Source organism: Haliotis rubra, unplaced genomic scaffold (genome assembly GCF_003918875.1).
Source record: "Haliotis rubra isolate DU_JTF1 unplaced genomic scaffold, ASM391887v1 Scf79, whole genome shotgun sequence".
Classification (NCBI taxonomy): domain Eukaryota; kingdom Metazoa; phylum Mollusca; class Gastropoda; order Lepetellida; family Haliotidae; genus Haliotis; species Haliotis rubra.
In genome coordinates this window covers 1,496,436-1,508,785 of record NW_025767512.1, presented here as the reverse complement: position 1 = coordinate 1,508,785, position 12,350 = coordinate 1,496,436, and the positions used below count along the sequence as shown (strand labels likewise).

Here is a 12,350-nt window from a genome sequence, read left to right as displayed (position 1 = left end):
CTGCATAGTTTTCATGTATTTACTTACAATAACTTATATGATTACCAGTCATTGCAAACATATCAATTCATGATGTTTTCTTATCGTTTTGTATGCGCTCTCATGAAGACGAACTTACGAACTTGCCTGACGACCATGCATGTCACCATATCTGCCCTTTAGTCACCTGTAATTATCTGCCCTTTAGTCACCTGTAATTATCTGCCAAGGCACCTATAATTATCTGCCTTTTAGTTTCAAATGCTCTACGCCCAAATGATATCACTTGAAATAATAAACCAAACCAGATTCTTACAATAGTCCTGCCGTCATATAACTGTAATACTGTTGAATGCGGAGTAAACACAGAAACCATCAAGTGAATGAGTGAGTGAGTGAGTGTGTGTGTATTGCTGAACGCCGCATCATCAAAGCACCAAAGATGTAAAATGTGAATAAAACTGGGAATGTAAGTGTGAAGTGAGTGAATGTGGTTTTACGCCGCTTTTAGCAACATTCCAGCAATATCATGGCGGGGGACACCAGAAATGGGCTTCACACATTGTACTCCATATCTGGGGAATCGAACCCGGGTCGGTTTCGGCGTGACGAGCCAACGCTTTTAACCACTAGGATTGCAACATTAGCCCCACCGCTCTGGCAGACTGAAAGCCGTCCTTGAGATATACCTTCCAAAGTCATTACCAACAAACACGCTCTTACATAATTTTATTAATAAAACCCATGTAAGAAGGATCGCATTATCATTTTTCACTGAGTTTTTCAAAGTTTGTGAAACACACCAGAATCAACTTAATTCACGCCAACCGTATGCTTTCCAGTCGATTTCCTGTTACGGCCATTCGGGTTTTATGTGATTTTCATTTTTAAGCAAATGAAAAATATACATGTGAATAAAACAAAAACCAAAAGACAATTGTATAGAGCGGTGTCGGGTATAACTCCATATCCTGGTAACCGAGAACCGTTTAGTGAGAATCATATTCACGCACAAATGTCCACCAAGCCTGATGCTGAGAGATCATATTGTCAAATTTTATGTTTTTCATTCCGAACGTCCCTGTCGGGATATTCCGAACAGTCACGTCGGGTTTACCAGTGAAGACACAGGTTAGAATTGGTCGTCAGCAACCCATGGTTGTCGTAAAAGGTGACTAATGGGATCGGGTGGTCAGGATCGCCTACTTGGTTAACACGTAATCGTATCCCAATTGCGGAGGTGAGGTGATATGGGGTTTAACGTCGTGCTTGAGAATATTTCGCTCATATGACGACGTGCATGCGTGTGTATGTGTATGTGTGGCTGCTTGTACTAGCCAAGACTTAAGCTGGTTTAATAGTGCTAGCCCACTGAGATACCATGCCGCAGTGAAGCATGAATACCCCACTCAGACACATTATACTGACTCCGAGCCGACCAGTCCTTGTTGTACCCATTAATGCCGAGCGCCAGGCAGGAACCAACAAGTACCATATTTTAACGTCTTTTGGTATGACGCGGTCGGAGATCGAACCCGCGACCTTCCGCTCTCCGGGCGGACGCTCTAACCACTACACCACGGAGGCGGTCTCCCAATGGCGGAGATCGAGGCTCATGACGTCAATCACCGCATTTGTCTGGTTTGTCCGCCGCCATATTGTTGGAATATTGCTGAGTGCGGCGTAAAACAACAACTAACCCATCAGGTCTGGCTATACCGAACAAACGCTGTGCCATTTTAATTCAGTTGTCACTGAAGTGTCATTGCTTCGATGGATTGTCGTTTGTTTTCGAACGTTTACACGAGGTCCTTTTGATCCAGATTCAGTTAAGGTAGGTAACTGGAACGAGGAAAGAGTTAGGCCAGTATTCACCTCATGTATGGTGGTACTGTGTCCGCATAACACTTGTTGCAGCTGTTGGAAAATCATAGAATTTTTGTTGGAAAAGGGTAGCCGATTTGGTGGTTAAAGCGTTCGCCCGTCACGCCGAAGACCCGGGTTCGATTCTCCACATGGGTACAATGTGTGAAGCTCATTTCTGGTGTCCCCGCCGTGATATTGGTGGAATGTTGCTGAAAGTGGCGTAAACCCATACTCACTCTCTCTTACAGCTGTTATTTGGTTGGTCACTTAGTCTGTTCAAGATAACCCTGATAATCGAGTGTAATTCAAAGCTTGTATAAAATGCAACAAACATGATTTGTACTTCAATGTTTTATGAAATATATAAATTCATGTAAATTCCTATTGAAAAACATTATACGTTTTAAGATCATTCTTCCAAAAATAGATACATTTCTTGTCCGACCTGACAAACTGAGCTCCCTTCACTTGGCTAACGTCATCCATGTATACATGGGATGTTGGTTGGTTGTTTAACGCCACACTCAGCAATAGTACAGCTATATGGCAGCGGTCTCTAAATAATCGGGTGGTCAGGCTCGCTGACTTGGTTCACACATGTCATCATATCCCAGTTGCGTAGATCTATGCTCACACTGTTGATAACTGAACTGTCTGGCCCAAACTCGATTATTTACAAATATAGCTGGAATATTGCTGAGTGCGGCGTAAAAGAAAACTCACTCACTTACACGCATTTCGTGTAACCTGTGACTTCTTTGTCTTTTTTCCTTTATTCTCTTTTCTTCCTGTTTCGATTGATATTTCCTAAGTTAAATGACAGTTTTGCTGAAAGAAACTCTGGAAGCTCTGAAGCTATACGCAAAGAAAAGGCACAGGAAGTTGAGAGAAATATACGGAAATGTTCAGTAATAGCCGCTTGTTCGTTATACCCGACACCGCTTTAAAAACTTATTTTATGAAATTTAAAATTTAGTCGAGTCGCGTTGCTCCTGAAACATGTTTTAATAGATGTAGCTGAAGAAAGATCAAGCTGATCTGGATTTCGTGTGAGTTTGCAAAAGTGAGAGTATTTCTTTGACAGATCAGGCCTTACAATTCGACAGCAGCGGGGAGAATGTTTTATCATTTCTCGTCGGTAAGAAAATTCAGATCGGACGGAAGATGGGAAACACACAGAACTCACTCACATCCAACATGTTACAAGGGACGATATGTGTGTGTGTGTGTGTGTGTGTGTGTGTGTGTGTGTGTACGTGCGTGCGTGTTTGAACATAAAGCTGTCCCAATCCCGAGATGATCCTGAAGCCCTTACTTTAACAGTGTTACGATAATCGTAGTGCAGTGCCCGCGAGGTGACGGAGTGAGTGAGTTTAGCTTTACATCACACTCAGCAATATTCCAGATATATGGCGGCGGTCTGTAAATAATCGAGTCTGGACCAGACAATCCAGTGATCAACAGTATGAGCATCAATCTACGCAATTGGGATACGATGACATGTGTCAACCAAGTCAGCGAGCCTGACCACCCGATCCCATTAGTCGCCTGGGGCGGTGGGGTTTTGACTTAAAGTGTTAAAGCGTTCGCTCGTCATGCTGATAACCCGGTTTCGATTCCCCACATGGGTACAATGTGTGAAGCCCATTTCTGGTGTCCCCCGCCGTGATATTTCTGGAATATTGCTAAAAGCGGCGTAAAACTAAACTCAATCACCAACTCTTTAGTCGTCTCTTACGATAGGCATGGGTTGCTGAAGATCAATTCTAACCCGGATCTTCACGGGTGGTGACGGAGTGAAAGCTCCATTGATGTTTACCCTGAGTGTTTACCCGTATACAAATATAATACTGTGTACCTATACTGCGTTTACCTGGACTGTTTACCTGAGAATACTGGTGGTGGAGTTGATGCCAGGTTGATTAGGGCTTTTACTTGACTGTGGTGAGGATAATGACATGAATGTTGGAGTTGATGAGGATGTAGTTGTTGATGATGGTGTTGATGGGGATGTTGTTGTTGATAAAGATGTAGTTGTTGATGATAGTGTTGGTGCTGATGAGGCTGTTGCTGTCACTGATGATTTTGGTGTTGATGGGGTTACTGCCGTGTGCTAGTTTAGATGAAAATGATCTTTTTAATGAGATTCGAGTGATTGTTTTTAAATTAAGAATAAATAGATCAGTATGTGTGACACTATGGTTGTGCAACAGTTCCATGCTTTTTGTCCACACTGGTGGCCAAGGAAAGCTCTGAATCAAATAATTCTGAGAATGTCTTGTCTGGAATCCCCAATTGCACTGCCATCTATTCCAGGGTCCTCATCACGGCACAAGCTACATGAACGGTAGTATCCATGAGATGATCCACCTGAAATACTAAAATCACACAACATGTGAATGAGGTGCATGACTAATGGGCGCTCAAATAATTCAAAATGGGGAGCTCAAATAATTCAAAATGGGGAACTCAAATAATTCAAAATGGGCGCTATAATAATTCAAAATGGGGAGCTAAAATACTTCAAAATGGGCGCTCAAATAATCCAAAATGATGAGCTAAAAATAATTCAAAATGGGCGCTCAAATAATTCAAAATGGGCGCTCAAATAATTCATAATAACCACGGAAAATTGGAGTATATGGCCTGGGGGGTAGCAGTATGCGAAATAGTTTCCAAATTTTGCTATCCAGTCGGGCTAGATATGCCTGAAAGTTACTACCCCACATAATAATTCATTAGCCCGAAATTTGAATGTAGAAACTGAGTAACAGATTACAAAAAGGTAAACTACGATCAAAAACAAATAAATCCATGAAAGTCACCAGCCAGTCGGGCCAGTAACTGTGGAGATTTACTCACTGGTATCGTTCAAACTATCATTTCTTAAACATGAAGAAGAGTTGACCATGATTTTGATCCTTTAACTTCCGTGTATATTTCATTTCTGAGTGTGTGAGTGAGTTTAGTTTTACACCGCACTAAGCAATATTCCAGCTATATGGCGGCGGTCTGTATATAATCGAGTCTGTACCAGACAATCCAGTGATCAACAGCATGAGCATCGATCAATTAGGATCAACCAAGCCAGCGAGCCTGACCACCCGATCCTGTTACCCGATTTCATTTGTAAGATCGACCTTTCCAAATCGAGTTGGTAAAGGAACGAAGCCGAATTTCCAGGAACACAAAGATCTTTCATTTAGATTGGGCGGTCACATTCGCTAAGGTTCCTCGAATGGAGGTTTCATTAGATCTTCCCGCATGTTAGTATCCTGTTGATATCGACTAGCATAATATCTTATTGTGATAAATTCGTCACGATATGGCTGAAATATTGCCGATGTGACGTTAAATATTAACTCACTCACTCACTATTGTGATAACATTGCTTGAACTGACGACCTTTACGAGTAACCACTGTTTCGATTGGTCAATGGCAATGACAATTATAGAAAAATGCAAATTAGGCACTTACTGAAAACTCCTCACACTGTGGTAGGTCATCTGTAGCCCACCTATGCAAGTTGCTGTACACTTGAGACGGTACAGTCCTTTCATGCAGAGCTCCACACAGGGAACAGAAATACGACTCCATATCAAAACAGTGCTCATTCAACTCTTGATTGCAGGGGGGCAATTCATAATCCCTCATCCAATCAAAATAGCTGTTATATAACGTTCTGTTCTCAGCGACGTCAAGCATATAAGTCGCAAGTGATGATAGGTTGGCGAAATCCCGGACGTTGATGTAAGAGTTCGGGAGTACCAACGATTCGTAATCAGCCCCGCCATATACGACAGGAATCTGTCGCCTCCTCAACGCCAACCAATACTTCTCTGTAACGTAATCACGACAGTGGCTATTCTCGAAAGAAAGTACGAACTTGTATTCCGCCAGCTTCTCAAAACACTTTTTATCTGTCTTGTCACAAACCAGTTCCCCACATCGACCATACGTATCCACATCGACATATTGTTTCAGTTCGTTCACCATCTTGTATCGCTGAACTCGGTCGTCACAATTGCTAGCAGCCCAAAACACCATCTTGGATTTCTCAGCGAATATATCTAAAGGTGCTTCTGTGTCTCTTATAGACCGCTTTAAAGCATAGCCATATGACATAGGTACAGTCGAATCCGTCCTATACCAGCTTGTCCAATTGAAAAGGCCATTAAAATGTTTGAAACTTTGCCTTATGTTTGGTAAAGCCTCCATATTGAAAATAACCCAGATATGATCGGACCGTCTAATCGAAGGCAGTTTATATACGTCCCCAATGTGAAATAACAACGCATCGCTTGAGACGAGGCGCGTTCGATCGGTTGTCAGGTCACATTTACTTGGGTAATAATTTGGACAGCTACGTATGTTTAAATTTGGCAGTGTCCACGTGCTGTTGTCGAATAGCGACGTCCACAAAAGGATGGTTTTATGTGAGGAGTTTGGAGCCTTTCCAGCGTCGAAAATATGAATATATTCGTTGTCTGAAACTTCTGACACATTAAATATTTCCAGAAATAGGCCTCCAGCGAATAGTATGAGACAGAAGAAACATATTCGAAGACGTGTGTTTAGAGTTAATCTTGAATGTCGTAATAACCGTTTCATATCGATGATTTAGTGATGATCCGCAGTCCTTAGTGATGTTTTTTGACGTCATGCGTTCACCTTGACAAAATAAGGTCCCGTTGATCTAAAATATAAAACAGATTATCGTATTTCGCATTTGCAAGACTTCGACATGACACAACATGACACAGCATGACACAACATGAGTGAGTTTAGTTAACGTTGTACACCACTTTTAGCAATAATCCATCAATATCACGGCGGAGGACACCAGTAATGGGCTTAACCCATGTGGGGAATCGAACCCGGATGTTTGGCGAGACGAGCGGACGCTTTAACCACTAGGCTAACCCACCGCATCTGACAGAACATGAAACAAATCTGACACTAAGACAAGGGTTACTGCTTTGTTTTTCGTTTCAACAAAAAATTCTATTGATTTTCCCATAAGACGTCCCATAAGACCAAGGGACAGTGATGTAGTCTAGTGGTAAAAGCATTCGCTCGTCGCACCATTGACCCGGGTTCCATTCCTCACATGGGTACATTGTGTAAATCCCATTTCTGGTGTCCCCTGTCGTGATATTGCTGGAATATTGCTAAAAGCGGCGTAAAACTGAAGTCAAGACCAAACAAACACACTGACTATAACTTAGATTTAAGGGTTAGTGTCTCTGTTCCAGGGGCATGTTGGAAGTACCCGGAGCTCAGCGTTGACGATTGCATCCCCTAAACATGTCAGGTTCCGCTTGTCTTGGGTTCGAATCTCATCCTATTTTGTCCGCTTCCTGGCCCACAAGCTCATTAAAATCAAATGTTCTACCATTGTACGGTACATATCAGTGGGCAGCTTAATAGGACCTCTTATCATGGAACTATATGTCACGACTCGACCCTGTCATCAACCAACATGTCACGGTGTGTCACGATTTTGGTAACGCGAGTTCTTGCCTCGCATATTACATTACATTACATCTCAAGTTACAAGAAGACCAGTCGTTGTGAGGAGATCATTCGTATCCTGGATACCATTGTTGCAGTCAGTGAATATAACAGCCCTTGTTTTTATTGCTATAATTACTGATTTTGAATTGGTACTACCGCTCTGTTTTGTATGGCCACTGTTATGCCTTTATACTGATTTGTATCAATTTGTAGATTTAGTTAACTTTAAAGTGAGTGAGTTTACTTTTACGCCGCAATCAGAAATATTCCTGCTGTAAGGTGGCAGTCTGTAAATAATCGAGTCTGGACCAGGCAATCCAGTGATCAACATCATGAGCCTCGATCTACCCATTTGGGATACGATGACAAGTGTCAAACAAGTCAGCGAGCCTGACCACCCGATCCCGTTAGTCGCCTCTTAGGGACCGTCCATAATAGGGGTGGGGTGTCACCCATTTTGTTCTGGGAGATGGGGGTGTCATCACTTTTTACACACGTACTGGGGGTGGGGGTGGGTCAGCAAGTTTGTACATTAAAATATGTTTAAAATTGTGCTAATAAATTATGGGAAGGCATGACATGCAGGGGGTCACACAGTGGGGTCATTCACATTGTACATGCTTCTCCATAAATCACACACACACACACACACACACACACACACACACACACACACACACACACCCGGCCATATATTATGAACGGTCTCTTACTACAGTTATTTTTAGAATACAATTGTTAATTATATTATTGTTGTTTGCTGATTCAGAACCAACACGTAACGGGGCGGTAGGGTAGCCTAATGGTTAATGCGTCCGCTCGCCACGCTGAAGACCCGGGTTCGATTCCCCACATGAGTACAATGTGTGAAACCCATTTCTGGTGTCCTATTATTCGAATAGTGACAGAATATACATTGAAGCCAGAGTTTTGCGTTACCAGCCCCTGTAGCTGGGACTACACTGCGACTTGTCATTGGTTAAGTCTGTTTACCATTCCTTGTGTCTGGACTAGTTGACTAACCACTCCAGTTGTTGACAGGCTGTTGATAATGAAATGCTTGCCTTTGCTTGTAGAATTTCAGTCATACATTTGCTAAAGGCTGTGCAATAATGATCTACCCATCTCGTAAATCCAATGCACTCTCTCACCTTAAAAGGGTGGGGTAGCCTAGTGGTTAAGGCGTTCGCTCGTCTCGCTAAAGACCCTGGTTCGATACCCCACATGGGCACGTTCTGTGAAGCCCATTTCTGATATTACTGGAATATTGCTAAAAGCGGCGTAAAACCCAACTTACTGGGATACACCATGTGAATACACTGTACATTCTAATGTATGCCGAATGACTTGATTAATAGCGATAATCCCTCTGAATGATGAGTTTATTGTCCTCATAATCTTATAAATAACAGGCGATCGAGGTGGTGAAGCCTTGTGTACGCTCGTCACGCCGAATATCCGATTCCCCACATGAGAACAATCTGTATTACACCAGAAATAGGCTTCACACATAGTACCCATGTGGGTATTTTCCGGATAACAGGGCCACTAACTACAAATTCATTTTGATTTTTAATACTTTTAATAAATTACCCCCCCCCCACCCCGCTCTGAAAACCGTTCCTACGCCCCTGCTACTCGAACTTAAATAGGCGGAGCCTAGTTTATATAAGAGTTACGTCCCTTGTGTCGTCTGCTCGAGTTGTGACTGACAGTGACTGATAAAGGATGATTGACGCTTACGTTGAGCAGTAGTTGGCATTACAATTGGTGTTGGAGTATTCCATTGTAATTCTTATGTATAAACAGTTTTCTATTTTTGTCCTCTTATCGTTTTTGACTGTTATATAATATTTACAGATGTGGTATATGATAAAAAGGTTTTGATATGAAAGTTTGCCCTTACGCCAGTTTTGGCAGCCCCCCGACTACCGCCGGTATAAAACAGAGACCTGAAAATATATTCCCTACAAAAATAGCGTTCATGACATCGTATTGGCGAAATTGTTGCCGCTCTCCACATCCGGGTATTTTGTATGGGTTTTCAACGATGAGCCATATACTTTTTCGCTCCGCACTGCCGGAGTGTTGTGATCACGTGGCTTCCTATTTATATATTGCCTGTCACTAGCAGACGACTGATCTTACTGAAGTTTCGCTTGCTATTTTTTGTTATATTGTCAGTTGATTTTGCATCTGAAGTGGTATTAACAATCTCAGGTATATAATATTGATGTTTGTTTGCCTTTTAAATAACTTAACTTCCAGATTTCCATTGTCAATAAAACTTCTCACGACAGTGACTGCTTGTGCACTCCGATCGCACACGTACTCACCCGATATAGCGCGAGCAATGCAATCGTCGAAATCACCAGAACGTCGAATTCAGCTCGCTTTGGGATACCTAATGTTTGTAATATTTCATGGAAAGAGTTCCTTCCGTTCACCCAACTCTAAACCTAACCCTAAACCTAACCCTAAACCTAGCCCTAACTTAAATTTTGGACTTTTAATCATTTTGTGAGTTCTTTAGTAATTGTTGTGTTAAGTTTTGTATATAATTCTAGAATATTTATACATATTATTTGGGATGGGGGAACGGGAGGAACTCTTACCTATTTCATAAATCAACAACTTTTGAAACTCATGTATGTAATTTCTTTGGAACAACACCCCCACACACCCGCAAACAAAACAAAACAAAACAACAAACAAAAAGCAACCCCAAAAACCCCATTGTGTTCAGACCCGTCATAAGACAAGCCTTCACCATCGACGTCGTTGTCTTTCATTCCATAAACAGCATTTTCAAGACAACTACGACAAAAAACATAATAGAACGTGCATTACCTACCTTGGTGTAAGGCTGAGTCCTGAAAATCTGGTATTACCCTTGTTGGATTCCTTGTTCTTAAAATAGCTTTCAGCGATCCATTCATATTATTTTCATCGCTATTATTCCCTTTACACAAAAAGGAATCTTTCTGAAGGTAGTCAAGCCTGGGTATTGTTTTGCACTGACGTTCTGTACTTGAATCACAGTGTCATTGTGTCCATCGTCAACTTGACCAGTTCAGTTCTAAATCCCCTTCGAAAAACACACGACATGCCTCTCCTCATTGCGAAATCATTTGTGTGCGATCTCCTAACCGTATCAGTGCCGTGACCCAGATTGTATACAACCGCACCCATACAGGTTCGCTCTGTTGAGCATTCCGAACCTACCCCGGGTAAATGTTTACCCTCGTCCAGCTACGGAAAGATACGAGTTTTGACGAATGGGAAGAAAGCGAGTGCCGAGGCGTTACTCTCGTTGCTGGACACCGTGAACAAATTCGCTGGGTAAACGGGAACCGCTGGGGTAACTTAATCGATCAAGTGATTTGTAAACATGGGCAGTAGAGGTCGTTGTCGTGGCGAAGTCTTGCGAAATACGAAATATGTGTTTGCTCATGAATATTCTTAACGTGATCTAAACAGGGGCGTTATAACGGGTGGCTAAATGGTGGTGAGATTTACTACTATGCGTTACAAGGACTGTCGTTATGTTGAAATACGGGTGGTGAGACTGAAAGCTACGCAGGGATGATTTTAACGGACGTTTGCCTTCTAGAACAAACTGCCTCCCTTACCACACCTATCAAAAGGGTATTCGGGATACCCCCGCCCGTTTTAAGCCATAAAACATTTGTAGTAATAAAACGGTTTTTAGCTGAACGGGTATGGACAGTAAAGTACGGACATAACGAACTCCAAGGGACCACTAATTTGTGTTCGTCATAACCTTAATTTGATATACGCATTTCGACTAAAGTATAAGTGATCGGGGTAAAAAAACAGTTCGTTAAAACCGTAGTTTAATACAGAAATACATTACACCGCTTGTTGCTCAGCCGGTATATATATTTTACTCGTCTGTCAATGGCAAATCATTTGAAGTTCTACATATGTTTATATAGTATTTGTTCTAGTCACAACATGCACTTGCATATCCAAAATGCTAACCCTTTAAGATCCGGGTTAGAATTGGTCTTCAGTAACCCATGCTTGTTGAAAGATGCGACCGACGGGTTTGGGCGGTCAGGCTCGCTGACTTGGTTGACACATGTCATCGGTTCCCAATTGTGTAGATCGATGCTGCTGATCACTGTATTGTCTGGTCCAGTCTCGATTATTTACAGACCGCCACCATATAGCTGGAATATTGCTGAGTGCGGCGTTAAACAACCAACCAACCAACCAACCAACCAGAAAATCCGAGTATTGGTCATGTGCATTTCAGAGGCAGACCGTCGGAGCGCGTGTACTGTGGTTGTCCACTCACACTGCACCTCCATCCCTATACGACATTTCATGACCCTGGGATAAACGTAACATAGACTGGACGTACAAAAAGAAAGTACGAACAAGAATAAGGGCCCTGGTGCTTTGGGTTTATTTAAGAAAACGTAAATATTTTGAAAAGTGTTTTGATTTGACTTTCAGGTCACAAACATTGTGTATTTAATTTGGGATTTTTTTATTTTTTTAAAAACGTAAATATTTTGAAAAGTGTTTTGATTTCACTTTCAGGTCACAAACATTGTGTATTTAATATGTGGCCAAAACACCACAGATACCGTACCCGATGTTGCCAGCGCCTTACGTTCCTCGCCCAACGTAGACAATTCATTCAGTTAGGACGTGTGTCAAGGAACCCAGTGACTTTTAATATGCCGCGCTTTGAATGAGTGTTCGATGACGACCTTTACGTTGATTGACTGGTGTACACAGTTACCATGCTCGTGGTGGACATAGATTGTCAACATTGTTCCGCCACGACCTAGCGAACTGGGTTTGTCCAAATGATATGTGCGCCACAGCGTTCACTTGGGGTGTAATGTACATAAGACACTGGGTCTGATAAAACTAGCGATTGATCAGTACTTATCTACAAATAGCGGTGAAACTGGGACCCGTCTCTGGACAAGTTTACTGGGACTCTTGT

General features: G+C 42.2%; 1 protein-coding gene across 2 annotated transcripts; it reads right to left on the bottom strand.

Moving 5' to 3' along the window:
• Positions 1 to 3,869: 3,869 nt before the first annotated feature.
• Positions 3,870 to 10,562, bottom strand: LOC124261120 (alpha-(1,3)-fucosyltransferase C-like). 2 transcript variants are annotated; one of them, XM_046695446.1, is made up of 3 exons: positions 10,214 to 10,562; positions 5,324 to 6,542; positions 3,870 to 4,223 (listed from the first exon to the last, which is right to left on the bottom strand). In XM_046695446.1, exons 2-3 carry the CDS (start codon positions 6,455 to 6,457, stop codon positions 4,182 to 4,184), a joined length of 1,176 nt encoding a protein of 391 aa, XP_046551402.1. In that variant the 5' UTR covers positions 6,458 to 6,542; positions 10,214 to 10,562; the 3' UTR covers positions 3,870 to 4,181. The 2 variants fall into 2 exon arrangements, with proteins under 2 accessions (XP_046551402.1, XP_046551400.1); XM_046695444.1 differs by having other exon boundaries at positions 10,218 to 10,562.
• Between the last annotated feature and the right edge of the window lie 1,788 nt (positions 10,563 to 12,350).

Coding starts and splice junctions, on each gene's coding strand:
- LOC124261120 (XM_046695446.1), bottom strand. CDS start 6,457: ATGAAACGGTTATTACGACATTCAAGATTAACTCTAAACACACGTCTT. Junction 4,224..5,323: donor CACAGTGTGAGGAGTTTTCA/GTAAGTGCCTAA, acceptor GTGTGATTTTAG/TATTTCAGGTGGATCATCTC.